Raw genomic sequence first — 22277 nt, 5'->3', positions numbered from 1 at the left:
CTTTACCTACCCACACATGGCAGCAGGCACCTACAACTTGCTGCCCAGTCTCCTGGCAATTGGAGAGATGCCTTTTTTAAAAAACGCCCCCCTGGCCTTGGGTTCAGACTCCAACATCATCCTTGACCAATGGCATTGCTGGATGGGACTGGTGGGAGCTGGAAGTCCCCCAACATCTGGATGGGCCCAGGTTTTTTTGAGGACTTCTCCAGTTTAGCTGACACCTCTCGCATCCAGCTCACTTCAGGTAGCTGCTCATTCAGAGTCTCTCTGAAGATGATTTCCTCAAAAGGTTTGTCGTTTACTATCACTCGAAAGCAGCAGGCTCACCATTTTCCACATGGCTTGGGTTTTAGATTTCTCTCTTTTGCCGCAATAGGATTTTGCCTTAAAAGAGCGGCCTTAAAAAGAAAACCTTTGCATATTCAGGGAGAGAGTGTGGTGTGAATGTGTGTGTGTTGTGTTTGGAGATAACAAAAGCCCTAAACCCCACCAGGCCAGGGCTTAATGGGAATGCTTCAGAATTGAGATCGGACCAGGCTTGTTAATTAAAGACTGAGATGGGCTTACTGGAGTGTCTAATCTCCAGGGTGGTGGCAGGGCGGGGGGAAAGCAGAGAGAGAGAGAGAGAGAAAGGGCAAAAATAGATGTGTGGTTCTGTCAAGTTGGACATGCGTTCATATGCCAAACACCTGCTGTGGACATGTACACAGACACACGCCACGACACCCATAAAACAATGCTTCTACCTAAACTGTTTGGAGGCCTGGCAGCTGTCTGCGTTTAGCAGAGGAAGCGGCTCCTCTGCCCACCGTCCCTCTGCCAGATGCGCCGTTCTGCGGCCCCAGCAGGTCCTGATTGGGATGTAATCACTCGGATAAAGAGAAAAGACACAGCCCAGCTGTCATTCTTCTGGGCCGGCAAGGGGGGAAGGCGGGCAGGGAGGCACAGGCTACAATCTTTCTCCGCACCCGGCCTCTGTTTTGTAACCCGGCGCCCGGAGCTTAAGAACCACTTCACTCTTTACATGGCAATTTGTGATGGCTTTGCTGCTCCCTCCCCTTTGGCCAGTGGGCCAAGGGGGGAGGGGAGGGGTGGGGGATGGGAAGCCTTTGAGGGGCTGAGGGCTTCATTCTCTTCTGGTCCACCTTCTGAGGGCCGCTGGATAATAGCAGGCAAAAGAAGGCAGAGCAAAATGTAAAATAAGGATGCAAAAAAGGTGAGGTATGGGGAAGTCCGAGAAAGGAGGCTTATGAAAATGAGGTTAAGAATTTCTATTTGTGTGTTTGTTTGTATTGGTGGATGTTTTTATATCGTTCTTATTGTTTTGTTTTAAAATTGGAAAACTAATAAAAATTATTATAAAAAAAAAAGAAGGCAGAGCAAAATGTATACAGGTTTTGACCTTTGAAGCCCTTCACGGCCTAGGACCCTCGTACCTACGTGACCGCCTCTCCAAGTATGCCCCACGGAGGACCTTGAGGTCCATAAATAGCAACACCCTAGTGGTCCCGGGCCCTAAGGAAGTTAGATTAGCCTCAACCAGAGCCAAGGCCTTTTCAACACTGGCTACGGCCTGGTGGAACGCTCTGCCTCATGAGACCAGGGCCCTGCAGGATCTGATTTCTTTCCGCAGGGCCTGTAAAACAGAGTTGTTCCGCCTAGCCTTTGGCTTGGAGCCAATTTGATTTCCTCCTCCTCTTTCTTTTTCTTTTCTCCTCCTGTGATGAGGCTGCATTTTAATATTTTTACTGTTTCAATATTTTAATTGTTGTATTTCAATCTTGTTTTTAAGTTGTATTCATTCAACTTGTTTTTATTATTGCTTGTTAGCCGCCCTGAGCCCGGCCTTGGCTGGGGAGGGCGGGGTATAAATAAAAATTATTATTATTATTATTATTATTATTATACACGTTTTACCATTGCACGACAGGCTAGTTCCAGTGTTCACTCACACATTCGCTCTATTCTCGCCAAGAGAAGCGAGGTCCACAAACAGAGCTCAAGGGCATCTTCCAGCCAGGCAAAAACACTCAAGCAGGGTGAGAAAAACAGGGCTGGTCTGGGGAGAGACTAGTGGGCCAGATGGAGAGGCCTGGAGGCCACGTTCGGCCCCCCAGGTGTGTCGTTCCCTCACCACTCGTGCAGGTGGCTGTGATAAGGTCATGGCAACAAAGGGTGTGGGAACCTGTGGTCCTCCGAATATTGTTGGACCACAACTCCCATCATCTCTGACCATTGGCCCTACTGGCTGGGGGCTGATGGGAGTTGGAGTCCCAAGCACTTCTGGATTGCCCTTGATCAGGGAGGGCTGCCTTAGGTTGCAAGTCTGCAGTCTAGCCCGACTGTGTTGGTTTACAGTTCCTAGGTGCTTATTGTTGCTTGTAAGAATACCAGTAAAAGGCATTTATCCTTAATGTTCTCATTAATAAACAAATTCATTTTTTAAAAAGCCCCAGTTCTTTTAAGGCAATTTCTTGCTTAACGGGGCTTGTGGATGAACAGCAGGCACCACTGTCCACTTCTGGAACAAGCAGGTGCTGTTTCAGCACCATGGATAGCGGCTCAGATGCAAATCTTTAGGGCAGAGGCTGTTGTATATCCTTGTCTTTTTCTCCTTGCTTACTTTGACTTTGGGGAGTTTTGGAGTTGAGGTCCCAGGACAACTGTGAATGGCATATTTCGCCTGACACTCCCCGCCCCCGATCATTCACCTGGAGGGAACCAGGACATTGCAGCTGCCTTGGACTCTGATGACAATAATAATAATACAGTGGACGCTTGGGTTGCGATTCGGCGCTTCTGCGCATGCACAAAGTGCAATTTAGCGCTTCTGCGCATGCGCAACCGCTGAAACCCGGAAGTAACCCGTTCTGGTACTTCCAGGTTCTGGCGGTCTGCAACCCGAAAAGACGCAACCTGAAGCGGATGTAACCCGAGGTATGACTGTATTGACGATAACAATAGCAGCAGCAGCAGCAGCAACAACAACAACTATACCATGCCCATCTGACTGTGTTGGCCCCCCCCCCCACTCTGGACAGCTTCCAACAGAATATAAGAGAACACAGAATACATCAAAAACTTGCCAATATAGGACTGCCGTCAGATTTCTGTGGAAGGTTTTATAATAATAACAATAACAATAACAATAACAATAACAATAACAATAACAATAACAATAATAATTTATTTATACCCCGCCCATCTGGCTGGGCCTCCCCAGCCACTCTGGGCGGCTTCCATAGAAACCAAAAATACAGTAAAATATCACACGTTAAAAACTTCCCTGAACAGGGCTGCCTTAAGATGTCTTCTGAATGTCAGGTAGTTGTTTATCGCTTTGACATCTGCTGGAAGGGCGTTCCACAGGGCGGGCACCACTACTGAGAAGGCCCTCTGCCTGGTTCCCTCTAGCTTTGCTTCTCGCAATGAGGGAACCGCCAGAAGGCCCTCGGCGCTGGACCTCAGCGTCCGGGCAGAATGATGGGGGTGGAGATGCTCCTTCAGGTATACAGGACCGAGGCCGTTTAGGGCTTTCAAGGTCAGCACCAACACTTTGAATTGTGCTCGGAAACGTACTGGGAGCCCATGTAGGTCTTTCAAGACCGGTGTTATATGGTCTATATAGAAACTATAATAGTTTCTGTCTTTGACATCTGACGGGAGGGCATTTCACAGGGCAGGTGCCCTGTGCTGTCTATTATTACACTTTGCATTCTGTTTTTATTATTATGGTTCGTAAAATGTGTTCTTAATGTTGTACACTGCCCTGGGATCTTTTTATAAAGGGGGATATATCAATCAAATCAGTCAATCAATCAATCAATCAATTGGGGCTGAAGAATCTTTTATGTCTGTGATGGGGGGGGGGGACAGAGAGGCGAGAGTGGGCAGAGATAGGTTTGTTTCTACATACCTGTTTTGTATCCTCCTCTCAAGACAAGCCAGAGGCAGTGTCCGGGTTCAAGGACACGTCCAAGCAAGAGAAAAGACACAACAAGGGTGCAGAGCAAGGCCAGCAGGAGTGTGTGGCCTTGGGGATGGAGGTGGGGTTGAGGAAGGGGCTGTGGCCTAGGGAGAGTTTTGAGGGCTGGATTGAGAGGCCTGGGGGGTCACCTTGGTCCCCCAGGCCTGAGTTTCCTCACTATACAAAATGGTTGGGGGTGTCAGCCAGAAACATAATTGTGGGCTAGAAAACAAAAAATATTAATGGTAGTAGCCGCAAGGGCAAGGATTTCTGTTCTTGGGGAAATTCAAAACAGCTGCCACGGGGATTTCAAACCGGCTGCGGCAGCAGTGCAAACAGGAAGCTGAGTTAATATTTGGGTTGGATTTATGGCTAACTCTCAGTGTTGTGTTTTGTTTTTGGTTCTTTCCTTCGCCTGCCAGGGGGCTGGCTGCACCGCCCTGGTAGTGGCTGTCGTGGCACGGAAGCTGGAGCTCACCAAAGCAGAGAAGCACGTCCACAACTTCATGATGGACACACAGCTCACCAAGCGGGTAAGCGGCTTGCGAGCGGGTGGGGGGAGACCCTTCTGCGAGACGGAGCATCTGCCTTGCATGCACAAGGTCCCAGGATCAGGCCCCAACATCTCCAGGTCAGACTGGGGATGCCTCGTGCCTAAAACCCTGGAGAGCTGCTGTTGGTCAGTGTAAACAATATTGAGCTGGGTGGACAGTGGTTCACTTCAGAAAAGCTGGTATTCAGGGGTAGACTGCCTCTGATGCTCGAGGTTCATAAGAAATCACGGCTAAGAGCTGCCGATAGACATACCCTCCACAAAGTTGTCCATTCTGGGACTTGAGTACCTGATATTACAGCAATGCTAATTGGCAATGGAACGGGTCCACTGCAGACATTAAAATATTCCGATTTCGTTCATCTTTATGCTTGGATTTGGCGAAAAAGGCTGCATCAGAACTTTCTTTTTTTAGGCTGATGCTTTTGCCTAGCAACTTCCTCGCACCTCCCCTCTGGTCCTCTGGGGCCACCTCTCTCCCCCCCTCCCCCTTCCGCCAGATTCATTATCTAAATTGCTTTCTCTCTGGCCTCTCTGGATAATTTCCCTCGCATTGCTTATGGAAGTCTTTTTTTAGATGAGGTGGAGAACAGGAGCTCTTGGTCCCTAGGGGCAGGTTTTGCAAGATCCCTGAGCTGCCCAAGGTTGGAGCCGGGAGAAATGTCAGAGGTGTTCTCTTTGAAGGGGAGTGAGAAAAAGAGGAGAACGGCCTGAATAAGGAGGCTGAAAGGCTTGTTCGGAGCAGGCAGGGGCTGTGTGCATGTCCATCAGGGGAGCACTAGAGCAAATTAATGATTCGAGAAGCTGTTTCTTCAGAGGCCCTGTATCATGACAAGTTCCCCAACACTTCCAAGCCTGCGTGAAGATCTCCCAGGTCTCGTGCCTGTCAGACAACTGGAGGGGGAGAGAGATTTATCTGGCAAGGCAGCATCAAGGTGTTAATAAGTTTTTTTGTGTGCCAGTTGTATTTTATTTATGTATTTTTTTCTTCTGGGTTTTGTTTTTAAAGTACTCTTAATTGGATCAGATCCCAGAGGAGGATACATTTTTCAAAGCATTCAACATTTTGGGGGGGAAGGGGTGTCATCAAGCAACTCATTTCCCTTGGGGGTAATCCTTTGGGGGCTTCATGATGATTGTAAAGGTAAAGGGACCCCTGACCATTAGGTCCAGTCGCAGATGACTCTGGGGTTGCGGCGCTCATCTCGCTTTACTGGCCGAGGGAGCCGCCATACAGCTTCCGGGTCATGTGGCCAGCATGACTAAGCCTCTTCTGGCAAACCAGAGCAGCGCACGGAAACGCCGTTTACCTTCCTGCTGGAGCGGTACCTATTTATCTACTTGCACTTTGACGTGCTTTTGAACTGCTAGGTGGGCAGGAGCAGGGACCAAGCAATGGGAGCTCACCCCGTCGCGGGGATTCGAACCGCCAGCCTTCTGATCAGCAAGTCCTAGGCTCTGTGGTTTAACTCACAGCGCCACCTGCGTCCCTTATGATGATTGTGGATAGGGCCAAAGTCAGAGGCAGAGAAGATGAAACCCAAACCTGGACAGGGCCACCCCCCCTTTCTCTCTTCCCTACATCCTTAACATCTTTCTCCCCACTAGGCGGGATGCTGGGGGGGAAGGAACTGGCTGTTTTCAGAAGGAACCTGAACTGATTGCTTGCAGATAGCTTTTAAGATTGGGCCAGTGGCTGCCTCAGACAGCCAGAAGTGGAGAACCTTACAAAAAAACACAAACACACATCATCTACAAGCAATAATTGCAAGTCACTATAGAAATAAATTATGGGGAAACTGTTTGTCCCATCAAGAAAATGATTAACTCTCACGAAAGCAAATTCAAGTAGGTTTTGAGGGTTTTGAAATGACAGAAATCCTGTCATTTTTATGCTAAATAATATTTTCTTATAGAATGTTACCACCTGGTGTATTTCCCCCCCCCCCCCTGGAGCGGCTTTGTTAATAATTGTCAAACGATTTATTTGTTTTATATAAAAGAGGGTTGTGCCAGCCACAATAAGGAAATAAACCCCTCCAAAAGAATCTCCCCAGAAATCCAAACAAACTGACAGATTTGTAAAGGGGCAGACAGCCTTCTGGGTAATCAGGAAAGAAAACCTCTGCCTTAAACTAAACCCAGTACCAAATCTACAGAAGATCATCTCAGGAGAGTTCTTAGTATGAGGAAGCCTATCTTCAATTTTACACTCACTGAGATGCAACATGCAATCAGCCAGCCTCTTTCTTCTCCAGCTCCACCCAGGCACGGACATAAGTTTCACAGGTGATGAGCAAAGCACAGCTCCCAATCCATCATTTTTATGTTACACATGCATGGTGGGTTTGCCGCCCTCCCAGGTTGCTAATTCCAAGAATCCATTTTCTTCGAGAGCTTTTCCGAAGGAGCCCTTGTGCGTAGCAAGAATGATTCATGGACAGAACCGGCCTTCCTCGCCTCAAAGCTGCTTCTTTTTAGCTCCTTGAAAAGAAAAAGGAAAAAAAGACGAACTGTGAAAGGGGAGTCGAGAGAGCAAGGCTTGCTTTTTCACATCTCCCTAGACATAGGTGTGGCCAGAGAGCCTTGCCCTCTGAAAGATCGAGTACATAGCTTGGGGGTTCTCCTGGATCCTTTGCTGTCATTTGAGGTTCAGGCGGCCTCAGTGGCACAGATTCAGTGGTAGAGAATCTGCCTTGCATTTAGAGCAGAGGTCAGCAAGGTTTATCTGCCTGGGCTGGATCTGTCCCGCAGAGATCCCTCCGTGGGCTGGAGTGCGTGCGTGCATGCCTGTGATTTCTGGCATCTGCACATGTGCAGATGCAATTTCTGGCGCCGCAGAAGTGAGTCCCCGTGCTGCACCGGTTTAGCGCAGCGTGCAAGTGGGCAGCTCAGTTCAGGGGCAGCTTGTGGGGCAGTCAAACGACCTTTGCGGGCTGCTTCTGGCCCATGGGCCTTAGGTTGCTGACCCCTGATTTAGAGGGTCCCAGGTTGGGAAGGACCCCCACCGCCCAGTCTGAAACCCTGGAGAGCTGCTGCCAGCCTGTGTAGGCCACAAGTGGGAAACTTTGGGCCCTCCAGATATCTCTGAACTACAACTTCCATCAGTCCTAGTGAGCATGGCCAAAGACCAGGCATGGCGATGATGATTTATTACTTATACCCAGTGCTTTTTTTTCTCTTTAAAAAATGTACCTTCATTTTCCTACTCATATTGAAATACTGCCCCTCAATGAGGCAAAACTTAGATTTACATAATGTTTAGGCTTCCAACAGAATACAGAAAGCATAACAAAACACCAAACATTAAAAACTTCCCAGTGGAGGGCTGCTTTCATATGCCTTCAGAAAGCTGTATAATAATTGACTGAGTCAGACCACCGGCTCAATATTGTCTACACTGACTGGCAGCCGTCTTCCCAGGTTCCAGGCAAGATTCTCTTTCTTTGGGGCAGGAAACTGCTGCTGTGAGCTGCCTGCCTGCCCCTCTCCCTTCCGCCAGTTGCCAGCCCCACCCCCTCCCCCTTTGCAAATGTCTCCATAGCCCTGTAAATTAAAAAGGTATTAGCTGCTCGGTGTGGCATCCATCTCCAGGGCTGGGGAATCAAAGTGGAAATTGAGTTGTTATTGGCATTAGCTTAACCACACATTGCAGATAATTTAATTGGATCCAGAAGGAAGCTCCTTTCCTCCAGAGGGAGGGGCTCTGCCGCTTAGCGGGTAGGTCACATGCTTTGCATGTAGAAGGTCACAGCTTGAGTCCTCAGCGTCCTCTGTTAGAACAGGAGCAGGGGCCCTGTGGCACTCGGGATGTTGTCGCTGCCCCCATCAGACCTTGCCAGAGAGGCCAAGGGTTCAGGGACAGGCAGGATCCGTCATCCAGCAGCAGCATCTTGAGCATGGGTAGGCAATCTAAGGCCCAGGGGCCGGATCTGGCCCAGTCACCTTCTAAATCCGGCCCGCAGATGGTCCAGGAATCAGCGTGTTTTTACATGAATGTGCCCTTTTATTTAAAAGGCATCTCTGGGTTATTTGTGGGGCCTGCCTGGTGTTTTTATGTGAGTAGAATGTGTCCTTTTATTTAAAATGCATCTCTGGGTTATTTGTGGGGCATAGGAATTTGTTCAATTTTTTTGCAAAATATAGTCCGGCCCCCCACAAGGTCTGAGGGACAGTGGACCGGCCCCCTGCTGAAAAAGTTTGCTGACCCCTGGACTAGATCATGGGTAGGCAAACTAAGGTCCAGGGGCTGGATCCGGCCCAATTGCCTTCTAAATCCTGCCCACAGATGGACTGGGAATCAGCATGTTTTTACATGAGTAGAATGTGTACCTTTATTTAAAATGCATCTCTGGGTTATTTGTGGGGCATAGGAATTTGTTCATTTTTTCCCCTCTTCAAAATATAGTCCGGCCCCCCAACAAGGTCTGAGGAACAGTGGACCGGCCCCCAGCTGAAAAAGTTTGCTGACCCCTGATCTGGAGGGTCAAGGAGTTAGAAGAGGTGATCAGATCTTGTTTTTGCTTAACTATAACTCCCATCAGCCCCAGAGAGCATAACCTACGTCTGGGAGTAATGGCAGTTGTAGTTCACCAACTCCTGGAGGACCAACCGCTCCCCACACCTGCTCTAGGGTAGTGGTTTTGGGACACCTGAGTTCTTGTCCACACTCGGCCATGAAGGTGACCTTGGGCCAGTCTCTGACTCAGCTTAGCCCGCCTCCCAGGGGTGTTGTGCGGCTTAAAACAGGGAGAAGGACAAGCATGCAACTGCCTTGAGCTCCTTGGTGGAAAGCTGGGATATAAATATGAATGAATTAATCATTGATATGATAATAATTAAAAAAAGCAGAGACATCACCTTGCCAACAAAGGTCTGTATAGTTAAAGCTATGGTTTTCCCAGTAGCAATGTATGGCAGTGAGAGCTGGAGCATAAAGAAGGCTGGTCGCCGAAGAATTGATGCTTTTGAATTATGGTGCTGGAGGAGACTCTTGAGAGTCCCATGGACTGCAAGAAGATCAAACCTCTCCATTCTGAAGGAAATCAGTCCTGAGGGCTCACTGGAAGGACAGATCCTGAAGCTGAGGCTCCAGTACTTCGGCCACCTCATGAGAAGAGAAGACTCCCTGGAAAAGACCCTGATGCTGGGAAAGATGGAAGGCACAAGGAGAAGGGGAGGACAGAGGACAAGATGGTTGGACAGTGTTGTCGAAGCTACTAGCATGAGTTTGACCAAACTGCGGGAGGCAGTGGAAGACAGGAGTGCCTGGCGTGCTCTGGTCCAGGGGTTCACGAAGAGTCGGACACGACTAAACGACTAAACAACAACAACATGATAACAATTATAATTAATACTACTAATAGACAGGGGTAGGCTGCATGTAACTGCCACACAACCCCAGCCAACATGATCTGCTTAGGCTGGTGGCCCAGCTACAACCAGACCAGGGCTTGGGGTAACTTGGCTACAGGAATCTGTGGCCCCAGTGGTAACTGGAAGGTCGGACTACTGCAGTGTGCTTTAAAAATGACTCAGAAGCCTCAGTTAGGACCGAATGCGGCTGCCCGACTTGTTGACAGCTTCGAGGCAAACGAGATTGCATGACACCAATTCTGTTAACAGCTACATTGGCTTCCTGTGCAACTCAGAGTGCTGGTTTTGACCTAGAAAGCTCTTTACAGCTCAGGACCCCAATACCTCCTGGAATGCTTCTCCTGATTTCAACAAACCCAGGCCCTTAAGAGTTTCTTTGAGATCCTTCTCTGGGCTGAGGGAATGGGTGACGAGGGCGTTGTTGTTGTTGTTGTTAATTTATTTTTTAAATGCTTTTTATTGAATTTTTCCAGAAACAAAATAAAACAATCTTTACAGTCATTCTTAGCATCATCTTATTTACACTGCGTAGAATCATGCCTCGACTTCCTTCCTTCCCAGTTGCGCTTTTCTTACTATACATCTTCTCTTACAGTTTCTTCTTCATTTCTATACACGTCACAAGAATTATATTAACCCTGCTGCAGCTTTTAAACTTCTACAGTTAATTCCTGTGTATGTTACAAATTTACCCCATTCTTCTACAAACTTTGCCCCTTTTTGGTGTCGGATTTTATACATCATTTTTGCTAATTCTGTGTATTCAAAAAATTTAGCCTGCCATTCCATAACCGTTGGGATCTCCGGCGACTTCCATTTTTGAGCTACAGGGATCCTAGCTGCTACCATGGCGTATTGGAATAATTTATGATCCTCCTTTTTTACTTCCTCCCCTATTATCCCTAGTAAGAAAGCCTCTGGTTTTTTTGGGAATGTGTACCTAAAAAGTTTCTTGAGTTCATTATATATTAGATCCCAGAATTTTTTCATCTTTTCACATTCCCACCACATATGGTAGAGATCCCCATCCTTAAGTTTACATTTCCAACTTCTTCTTCTTCTTCTTCTTCTTCTTCTTCTTCTTCTTCTTCTTCTTCTTCTTCTTCTTCTTCTTCTTAATATTATTATTATTTAACCTGCCTTCACCCTAAGGTCCCAGGGCAGGTTACAGTATTAAAAACAGTTTTAAAAATACAATTAGAGTTAAACTGGATGCAAAATTTAGCACAGCAACTCATTAGCAGAGGGTTGGGGAATATCTGGCTCCCTGCCCTCACTTGTGTTGGCGTATTTTTTGGGTCAGACCAATAGGCCATCTAGACGTGTGCAGAGTGCAGCTCCTTCTGTGTATCTTGGGCCAGCTCCTTTTCAGATCCCAGGATGCCACGCTTTGGCCTAGGGCGTCCCCAGAAACGCAGCACACAAGAGTGCCATTCAACACATGCAGAGTGCAGTTCCTTCTGTACTAATAATTGTCACCCATCTGGGATTAAAAGGGAGGCAGAGAGGCCTTCATGGAGAGAGGGGCGGCATGGAGTCTGGATCCCAGGGCTGGCCCGCCTAAGAGCCTCTCCCTTTACAAATTAAACCCACGAAAATGGCATATGCAATAAAGGGGACCTTTCAGACATACCAAATATATAACTAATGGGCTATACAGCCAACCTTGTGCCTTTGTTGACATCTTTCTGGAGCCAGGGAAAGACTGAGCTCAACACAGAGACCTTTCCATAGACTGAGATGATGTTGTTTTACTATTTTGCTGCCACAGGTTCCTGTAGTTGTTATAAGGGTTGTTTTATTCTGGCTTTTTTGTGGTGTATTGTATTTATGTTTATGGTTTAAGTGTGTTGTAAGCTGGTCTGGGACATGGGTGGCGCTGTGGGTTAAACCACAGAGCCTAGGACTTGCCGATCAGAAGGTCGGTGGTTCAAATCCCCACGACGGGGTGAGCTCCCGTTGCTCGGTCCCTGCTCCTGCCCACCTAGCAGTTCAAAAGCAAGTCAAAGTGCAAGTAGATAAATAGGTACTGCTCCAGCGGGAAGGTAAACGGTGTTTCCATGCGCTGCTCTGGTTTGACAGAAGCGGCTTAGTCATGCTGGCCACATGACCTGGAAGCTGTACACCGGCTCCCTCTGTCAATAAAGCGAGATGAGCGCCGCAACTCCAGAGTCGGCCACAACTGGACCTAATGGCCAGGGGTCCCTTTACCTTTACCTTTAAGCTGGTCAGGGATCTTTGGGTCACAAGTGACTTAAGAAGTCTCAATAATAATAATAAAATGCCCCCCCCTTTACTGGGTTGTTATTTTAACTTCATAATACCTTGTAAATCAAATAAATAATAATATTATATATACTGTCATTTTTTAAAAAATAAATCATTATTTACAGGCACAGTGGACCCATTGGAATAGATGCACCCTAGTTAGTTGTAGTCATTAATTTTAGAGTGTCTACTCTTGAGTAGGAATAACACCGCTTACAACCCAATGATTGATTCTTCCTTTAAGTATTAACCCTTTGCTCTCTCGTGTTTTTTAAAAATGTATTTTTTTTAAATAAAAAATATGTTTTAGCTTTGTTTGTTCGGAAGCTGCTGAGAGACATTTGGGCCACAAGCGCTATTATAAAATAATACTAATACTAATAATAATAATAAGTGATCGGGGGTGTTGGAAGTTAAAATTCAGCTTCACTTGGAGGGCACCACCTTGGAGAGCTAACCTTGCAGAACCTCACAAAAGCTGGTTGCACTTGGTACCATCTTCCCCTTCCTTTTGCGCTCCCAACACAGTTATGCATCAAGGATTATTGGTTGGTTGTCCTGGAGCCAAGGCTGTAGCGTTGTTTTAATCCTACGCGTATAGAAGGAGCTGTGGTCCCGTCTGCTGGCCGTTCCCATTGCGGGGCTTCCGTAGCTGTGAACTTCAGGCCCATGGGAAGAGAAAACATTCCTCTGAGCATGTGCAGAATGCCGTCTCTTCACACCATATATTGGTGCTATGATACTCTTTAAACTGCCATGGCTTCCCCCAAAGGATTCTGGGAACTGTAGCTTGTTAAGAGTGCTGAAAGCTGTTAGGAGAGCCCCCTACCTCTGTGCCGCCTGATTTCAGGGAATTTTAGTTCCTGAAGGGAATTGGGTTCCCCAAAGGACCCTCAGCACCCTTTGTAGTTCCAGTAATTCTTTGGGCAAAGCCACAATGGTTAAAAGTGGTATCATAGCTCTTTGAATGCAAGGTGTGAATTTGTCCTGGGTTTTTTTGCTCAGGGAATTTTAGTTCCCCAAAGGACCCTCTGCACCCTCTCTCAAAGGACCTGTTGACAGCATTTTACCATTGCACTGTGGAGAGTGTATTAACTTATGGTCTGTGTGTGCGGTTTGGGAGCTGCACGGCCAGGGGAAAAACAATGCTGTCCAGGGTTGTAAAGACTGCAGAGAGAATAATTGGGTGCACTCTTCCCACCTTGGATCAAATCTACGCTTCCAGGTGCCATAAGAAAGCTTCAGAGATAGCGCAGGATAGTGCACACCCAGGAAATGACCTCTTTCAGCTTCTGCCTTCTGGAAGAAGGTATAGGGTTGTAAAGGCCAGGACTAGCCGCCTGAGAAACAGTTTCTACCCAAATGTAATTCTGGTTCTAAACGCGGCATAAGGGGTCTCTATAGTATAGTGTATTTTAAAATGGGGTTTCAGAGTTTTTAGGGGTTTTTGAATGTTTTATGTAGTTTTTCAATTTCATTGTTCTGCATGGGACAATGACAATAAAGATATCGTACAGTGGTGCCTTGCAAGACGAAAAGAATCCGTTCCGCGATTCTCTTCGTCTAGCGGTTTTTTCGTCTTGCGAAGCAAGCCCATTGACGGCTTAGCGGATTAGCGCTATTAGCGGCTTAGCGGCTTTTAGCGGCTTATCAGCTTAGCGGATAAGCAGATAAGCGGCTTAGCGGCTTAGAAAAAGGGGGGGGGAGGGAAAAAAAGTCGGAAAAACTCGCAAGACATTTCGTCTTGCGAAGCAAGCCCATAGGGAAATTCGTTTTGCGAAGCGCCTCCAAAACGGAAAACCCTTTCGTCTAGCGAGTTTTTCGTCTTGCGAGGCATTCGTCTTGCGGGGCACCACTGTATATTGTATTACAGTTCCAGTAATTATTTGGGGGAAGCCACGATGGTTAAAAGTGGTATCATAGCTCTTTGAATGCAAGGCGTGAATGTGTTTTGGGTTAACCACAGCCAGCCTCCGCACCTCTTAACACTGATTTGCGGTTGTGAAATTTTACGGAGGTAGCCACTAGCTCAGGGCTGTCCTGACAAATGGTGTGTTGGGCTCATCGGTGGCTCTGAGCTGTAGTTTTCAAAATGGAACCTCTTTGGGCAGGGGCAGTCTACCTCTGCCAGGGACTGTTCTCTTTGTGTGTGTGTGTGTGAAAGAGAGAGAGAGAGAGATGATTAAGAGGGCTTACTCAGCCCTCATTGGACTGTTTTGGGGTCGTCATCCCCACTTTTAGGAATTTTTTTGCAAATAAAGATCTGATGTTCTTATACAAATGTTGAACTTCATCCCAGACTGCTGGTCCCTCCTCCTTGGGCCTGGGAGGACCAAAATGTCATCTGCAAAAGAATTGGCACGTTTTACCTGAAGATGGAGAATACTTGAAAAGTAATTGTAACGAACAGATTACGCTAGTAGGATTGCAAGAAGTTCTGTAAGGAGGACTATATGAAATATTGCAAGAAAGACTACGAAGAGAATTATTCGTTAATGATAATTAGGAGAAATTAAGAAATACAGAATAAGTGATAAAGAACGGGAAATCATCAGAGGTTGTTGACGGAAGTCTAAAACATTGTATAAGTTATGTTAAATGGTTGTTGAAAATGATATGTAAAAACCCCCAATAAAAATGTATTTTTTGACAAAAGGAAAATAAAGGGCCTGGTGAGAGCCCTCTGCTCTGAGAGCCTGCCTAATCCTTCATAGAGCATAAGATCAGTTGTTGGCTATGTGCTGTTTTGGGGGAGGAAGAGAGAGAAGGAAAAAGTTTACTTCACCTGGGCAGGTGAGCTAACCCCGGGCGGCCCGGCTTTTTTTTCTCTCCCCTTGCAGATCAAAAACGCGGCTGCCAACGTCTTGCGGGAGACCTGGCTCATCTACAAACACACCAAACTGCTGAAGAAAATCGACCACGCCAAAGTCCGGAAGCACCAGAGAAAATTCCTCCAAGCCATTCATCAGTAAGCTGGGCTCTTTTCTCCTCTGTTCTGCCTCGCTGGCATCTCCTAACTATAAGGGGTAGCAGGTTGCAGAGCCTGCGGAAAGCTGCTCCTGGGACGTCAGGAGTCGCTGTAGCCATTTGGAGCAAGGCTTTTCTGCGCTGGGGCAGCAAAGGGCTTCTTCCGTCCAAAAGAGCATCTCCACCCCAATCGTTCTGCCCAGACGCTGAGGTCCAGCGCCGAGGGCCTTCTGGCGGTTCTCTCATTGCGAGAAGCAAAGCTACAGGGAACCAGGCAGAGGGCCTTCTCGGTAGTGGCGCCCGCCCTGTGGAATGCCCTCCCACCAGATGTCAAAGCGATAAACAACTACCTGACATTCAGAAGACATCTTAAGGCAGTCCTGTTCAGGGAAGTTTTTAATATGTGACATTTTAGTGTATTTTTGGTCTCTGTGGAAGCCGCCCAGAGTGGCTGGGGAAACCCAGCCAGATGGGCGGGGTACAAATAATAAATTATTATTATTACTAAGGCAGCTGAGGAAGGGCTTTGGGTCCGTGGAAGAGCAGCCGCCTTGCACGCAGAATGCTGTGAGTTGAGTCCACAGCATCCCCAGGTTGCTGTTTTGGGAAAGAACAGTTAAAAAAAAAGTCAGTTAACAAGTGAAAGGGAAAACAAGATATACCAACTATCGAAGAATGGCAGATGAAGATGATGGACTATATGGAACTTGCCGAACTGACCGGGAGACTCCGAGACCAGAGGGAAGAGACGGTGGAAGAAGATTGGAAGAAGTTTAAGGAATATTTGAAAAAAATATGTTAATATTTGAATCTTAGAATAGCTTTGGAAGTGGATATAGGCAGTAGGGTTAGACGTAGAAGATATATTTTATAAGTGATAAAATGTGAAGTTTTTTACGGTTAAAGTAAGTGTGTGTGGGGGGGAAGATGGTTAGAAATTATGATATATGTAAACTGTTAAAGATGAAGTAAACTGAAAATCAGATAGGTGGGATAAAATAAACCGTCCCGGTGCGGGTGCAAATTTAGCCAGCAGAAGATTAATCCAGGATGGCGTACAGGTGAATGGGAAGGGGCTCATCTACGGGTCTTCCTCCGGTAGCGCCGCCGGCAGTGTTTGACCTCCAGGCAAAGGCTCGGCTTGCCAAGGTTCTAGTCATCATTGGGAACCCAGCAAGGCAGCAGTTGGAATCAGAGCTCTGGGCTTTGGATTGGGTGGGGCAGACGGGACGCACCTTTTGATGCCCGCAAGCTGATTGGTTGCTCTTTCCCCCCTTTTCCAGGTTAAGGGGTGTGAAGATGGAACAGAGGAAATTGAGTGACCAAGCCAACACCCTGGTCGATCTTTCTAAGGTAGCCGTCTCTCTCTCTCTTTCTCTCTCTCCTGGGATTTGAGACAGGAGTGAGGAACCTTTTGCCCAAACCCGAGAGCCGCATTCCCTCCTGGGCAACTTTCCAGGGGCCACGTGCCTGGGGTGGGCGGGGCCAGAGGCAAAAGTGGGTGGAGCAACTAAGGCAGATTTTACCTTTCTACAGTACTGTCAGGGAACTGCCATTGGAGCCAAGGGGGGTGGTAAGGCTCCCCGATGACGCTGGAGAGGGAACCAGCAAGGAGAGAGGGAGAGCTTCCGCTGGGGAAGGAAATAGACGTGACACCAGAGAGGAAGGGGAGGCGGAGGGAACTTCGGAGGGAAGGCTCAGGGACGGTTCCAGCGAGACCAGCGGGGAGAGCACAGGACCTCCCCTTGGGATGCCCACTCTGCGCAGAAAGCTTCCGCGCAGGGAAGCTAGGCGGCGACTTGGTGTCAAAGAACTCTTATGTTGGAGGAAATTCAGGAAACCCCCACTGACGGATTCTGCCAGTGATTGAGACAGCCACGGAGTAAGGGCTGTCCGGCCAGGGAAAGGTTTAACCAAACCACTCAGCTTGGAGCAGTTTGGGGCTTACGCACAAGCAACCCCATATCCCATTACAAGTACGCTAGTTTCTGCACATGCACTCATCCAAAGAGGCATTATCTAGTGCTCAGGAATGGCAGAAACGCTAAAGGAGGCAGGTCCAGGGAATAGTGTGACCTGGAGAACAGAAGTGCTTTGGGGAGAGTCCTAGGGGCCAGACAGAGGCTTGGAGGGCCATATTTATTATTATTATTATTATTATTATTATTATTATTATTATTATTATTATTATTTTAAAGTAAAGGGTAAAGGGACCCCTGACCATTAGGTCCAGTCGTGGCCGACTCTGGGGTTGCAGAGCTCATCTCGCTTTATTGGCTGAGGGAGCTGGCGTACAGCTTCCGGGTCATGTGGCCAGCATGGCTAAGCCACTTCTGGCGAACCAGAGCAGCGCACGGAAACACAGCTTACCTTCCCACCGGAGTGGTACCTATTTATCTACTTGCACTTTGACGTGCTTTCGAACTGCTAGGTTGGCAGGAGCAGGGACCGAGCAACGGGAGCTCACCCAGTTGCGGGGGTTCGAACCACCGACCTTCTGATCGGCAAGTCCTAGGCTCTGTGGTTTAACCCACAGCACCTTCTAAACCAGGCTATTTACACACACACAAAAAATAGAACAGTTAAAGACCCATTGAACTTGGCCTGGTTGCAGATTGCCAACCAATGCAAATTCCTCCTGCAGCTCAGGTGTCCATACATTAGCAGGAGTTTGCCCCCACAAGCCACTGTGTTCTGCAACAGCAGCCTCCAGACCAACCCCCAAGGGCAGCCCCACAGAGAGCTCATTGCAGCCATCAGGTTACCAGTGCATGGACCCCTGCGGTCCAGGCCAGAGGTACCCCCATGCCTGATTTAGGAGATGGGGGGTAGGATGAGGCGATTTGAGTCCTACAGAGTGTATCTGTGGACTGGCTTGGACTATACCATGCCGACATCAGGATGGTGCCAAACTTGCATTTGTGGCTACAGTGGTACCTCAGGTTAAGAACTTAATTCGTTCCGGAGGTCTGTTCTTAACCTGAAACTGTTCTTAACCTGAAGCACTACTTTAGCTAATGGGGCCTCCTGCTGCCACCACACCGTCGGAGCACGATTTCTGTTCTCATCCTGAAGCAAAGTTCTTAACCCAAGGTACTATTTTGGGGTTAGCAGAGTCTGTAACCTGAAGCATCTGTAACCCGAGGTACCACTGTGCAGTGGTGCCCCGCAAGACGAACGCCTCGCAAGACGGAAAACTCGCTAGACGAAAGGGTTTTCCGTTTTGGAGGCGCTTCGCAAAACGAATTTCCTATGGGCTTGCTTTGCAAGACGAAAATGTCTTGTGAGTTCCTGCGGGTTTTTTCCCCTTTTCGCCCCCTTTTTCTAAGCCGCTAAAAGCCACTAAACTGCTAATAGCGCTAATCCGCTAAGCCGTCAATGGACTTGCTTCGCAAGACGAAAAAACCACTAGACAAAGAGACTCGCGGAACGGATTCTTTTCGTCTTGCGAGGCACCACTGTTCTTGGGTTTGATCTGAAGATGCTCACCAAAGGAACCCCAGAAGGGAGATGAGGGTACCCCACACTGCAGCCGTGATCTTTCTTCCGAGCCAGCTCCAGTCCTGGACAAGGCTGCCTCCTCCCCCTTGCCCGAAATCCGTTCCCTCCAGCTTCTCTCGACTGCATGGGGATTCTGAGTCAGGGAGGGGTGGCAGAGGTGGGAGGCAGCAATCTGGCACCTTCCATGCGGGGCTTCCCCGAACGTTTGGTTGCCAGGCAACCCTGTGGAAGGAAGTGATAACACACTCTCTTCTCAGCTCAGACCTGCGACGGGTGGCGGTGCGTGGAGCAGGGAAAGAAATGTGTTTACCTAATGGAGCTCACTGCTTGCTTGCTTGCTTGTTTGTTGCTTGCTTGCTTAAACGGCCTCGGCCCAGTATATCTGAAGGAGCGTCTCCACCCCCATCGTTCTGCCCGGACACTGAGGTCTAGCTCTGAGGGCTTTCTGGTGGTTCCCTTCTGGCGGAAGCCAAGTTACAGGGAATCAGGCAGAGGGCCTTCTCGGTAGTGGCGCCCGCCCTGTGGAACACCCTCCCACCAGATGTCAAAGAGAACAACAACTACCAGACTTTTAGAAGACATCTGAAGGCAGCCCTGTTTAGGGAAGCTTTTAATGTTTGATGTATTACAGCATTTTAATATTTTTTGGGAAGCCGCCCAGAGTGGCTGGGGAAGCCCAGCCAGATGGGCAGTGTATAAATAATAAATTATTATTATTATTATTATTATTATTATTATTATTATTAAGAACATCGAGAAGAGCCTGGCCGCTGGATCAGGCCAATGTCCCATCTAGTCCGGCATCCTGTTCTGACAGTGGCCGGCCAGCTGCCTCCATGGGAAGCCCCCAAGCAGCGCCTGAGCCTCAGAGCTCTCTCCCCTCCTGTGTTTTCCAGCACCTGGTATTCAGAAGCATTCCTGCCTCCCAACTAGCCTTTGTGGCTAGTAGTTGTTTATAGCCCTATTCTCCCTGAATTTGTCGGGAATTTAAACCATCCAGGTTTGTTGGTTCTTGATGCCTGTACCACCATTCCTAGATACTTATAATTTGTGACTTGTTCTAATTGATGGCCTTGAAGTTCCCAGCTTCTAAGCTTTGGTTTCCCCCCAAAAGCGAGTATCTTGGTCTTTTGATATCATATTTTTCGCTCTATAAGACGCGCCAGACCACAAAACACACCTAGTTTTTGGAGGAGGAAAACAAGAAAAAAAATATTCTGAATCTCAGAAGCCAGAACAGCAAGAGGGGTCACTGCTCAGTGAAAGCAGCAATCTCTCTTGCTGTTCTGGCTTCTGTGATAGCTGTGCAGCCTGCATTCGCTCCATAAGATGCTGTCAGGGACTCAGCGGGAGCGCAGGGAGGAGAGGAGATGGAAAGTGAGGGGGAGCAATCCGAGGGCAGCGTAGGAGAATATGACAGCAGCCCGATAGATTCCATGAGCCTCTCCAGCGAATCGGAAGATTCACAGAAGGGGGCGCCGATGGGCAGGGCAAGGGGCGACCCAAGGGGGACACCCCAGAAGCAAGGGGCCAGCGGGGACTCCCAGAGCAGCAGTTGCAAATCAGGACCAGCTTCCCCACCAGAGCGTAGTGGGGGGGAGGAGTCCCAGGTGTCAGAGCCCACATATGCACCACCAGCGAGAGAAGATGAGTCAGGGTGGACCACGCCTCCATCGGAGAGCGAGTTAACGGTTAAGAGGAAAGTTGCAGGCTGGGCGCGCGCGCCAAGTTCAAAGGTACAGGCGAGCGGCACAGAAGGTAGCCCGGATAGGGAACCAGGTCCTAAAGCCCGCCGGAAGGAGGGACAAGAATCGTCAGGGTCAGCGTCAGAGGAGTCCAGGAAGGATGAGACCCTAGCGGGCAGGAGGGCCCAGAGGAGAAAGGAATTTAGGAAGAGGTGGAGCAAAGCGAGAGTCTTAAACTGGTGTGGAGGGGGAGGAGACTCAGACAGGACTTCGCCGGTCTAAGGTCGGGACGTAGAGCTGCACGCTGCGGCTTTGAAATGGAGACTGAATCTCAATAAAGACTTTTGTACATAACTACAGCCTAGCGTTGGTCCTCTGTGAGCTGGGACCTGGAGGCAGCTCTGACAGATGCACACACATTTCCCCTTACTTTTTAGGAGGGGGAAAAGTGAGTCTTATAGAGCAAAAAATACGGTAATTGATTTTGAGATGTTCAGTTTCACAGTATGCTGCGAGTTTTCTTAGTGCTCTTTTGAGTCCAATGGGGGTTCTAGATAAAATTGCTTTCCTTCCGGGATTGTACCCCCAAGTGTGTTTTATAAGCTGGTCTCTGACTGCAATAAATTATCTATCTATCTAACCATCCAGGTTGCTGGCCATCCCTGTGGAACTGAGGCCCACACACTTATCCCCTCTGCCCTCCCGTCTAAGCAAGCAAAGAGGCTTTGCTGGTTTTCATGACACGTTCCAGCCAGGCAAAAACACTTGAGGAGGGTGCAGAGCAGGGCTGGTGAAGGGGCGTGGCTTGAGGAGAGAGGGTATCCCTTAGGCTTGTTAAAGGTAAAGGGACCCCTGACCATTAGGTCCAGTTGTGACCGACTCTGGGGTTGCGGCGCTCATTTCGCTTTATTGGCCGAGGGAGCTGGCGTACAGCTTCCGGGTCATGTGGCCAGCATGACTAAGCTTCTGGCAAACCAGAGCAGCGCACAGAAATGCCGTTTACCTTCCCGCCGGAGCGGTACCTATTTCTCTACTTGCACTTTGACGTGCTTTCGAACTGCTAGGTTGGCAGGAGCAGGGACCATGCAACTGGAGCTCACCCCGTCACGGAGATTCAAACCGCTGACCTTCTGATCGGCAAGTCCTAGGCTCTGTGGTTTAACCCACAATGCCACCCATGTCCCTTCCAATCTCAATGTAGCCTGCTAATTTGCCTCTTCTTTTTTTTAAAAAAAATAAAAATTCTTCTTTTAATTTTTTTTTTAATTAAACAGATGCAGAACGTCATGTACGACCTCATCACGGAACTGAACGACCGGAGCGAAGACCTGGAGAAGCAGATAGGCGGGCTGGAGTCCAAACTGGAACAGCTGAATACCAGCTTCCACTCCTTGCCCTTGCTCATCACGGACGCTCTGTGCCAGCAGCAGCAGCAGCTCTTGGCCACCATCCTCGAGGCCCGGGGGGTGAGCATGGGCGTGGGCGCCCCCCAGACTCCGCTCTCGGACAGCCCTTTGGGGGTCAGCTCAACCTCTTTCCCCACCCCTTATACCAGCTCCAGTAGTTGCTGAGCCCCGTCGGACGTGAGGGAAACGACAAAAACAACACACGCACGCACACGTGGGTCTTTGTTATCCGTGTGGGGGTGTCAATCCTGGCCCCGGATGTGGGGGGGGGGGGGAAGCAGAGGACCCCGGCCGCCGCCTTGTGGGGTCGCCTGGAAACAATGCGAGCTTGTCTCGGTGGTAGCGCCCCCTGTTGTCGGGGTGGGGTGGGGTGAAACGGGCGTTTTCAGCAGAGCCCCTCGCAGCGGCGTTCGGTGGACCGTAGGAATCCACGTTCAATCTCAGGTCTTCAAAAATCGAAAAACAAGCCAACTCCAAGGGCATCGATGCAACGGCGCAAGGTAGGGGGACCATTCCACTGTGTTGGACCCCAAGCCACTGGCATTGGGGTT

The 22277-nt window shown here is 48.7% G+C and overlaps 1 protein-coding gene across 1 annotated transcript in view; it reads left to right on the top strand.

The window, feature by feature from the left end:
• Positions 1-21909, top strand: part of KCNN3 (potassium calcium-activated channel subfamily N member 3) — a 100509-nt gene extending 78600 nt beyond the window's left edge. Inside the window, exons 5-8 of the mRNA XM_079958045.1 lie at positions 4393-4503; positions 15008-15135; positions 16418-16487; positions 21595-21909. Coding sequence (XP_079814171.1) covers positions 4393-4503; positions 15008-15135; positions 16418-16487; positions 21595-21891 — 606 coding nt within the window. The 3' untranslated portion in view covers positions 21892-21909. The remainder of the gene's footprint in view (positions 1-4392; positions 4504-15007; positions 15136-16417; positions 16488-21594) is intronic.
• Positions 21910-22277: the final 368 nt, after the last annotated feature.

Source organism: Podarcis cretensis, assembly GCF_951804945.1.
Source record: "Podarcis cretensis genome assembly, chromosome: 16".
Classification (NCBI taxonomy): domain Eukaryota; kingdom Metazoa; phylum Chordata; class Lepidosauria; order Squamata; family Lacertidae; genus Podarcis; species Podarcis cretensis.
This window is presented reverse-complemented; position numbering and strand designations above follow the sequence as displayed.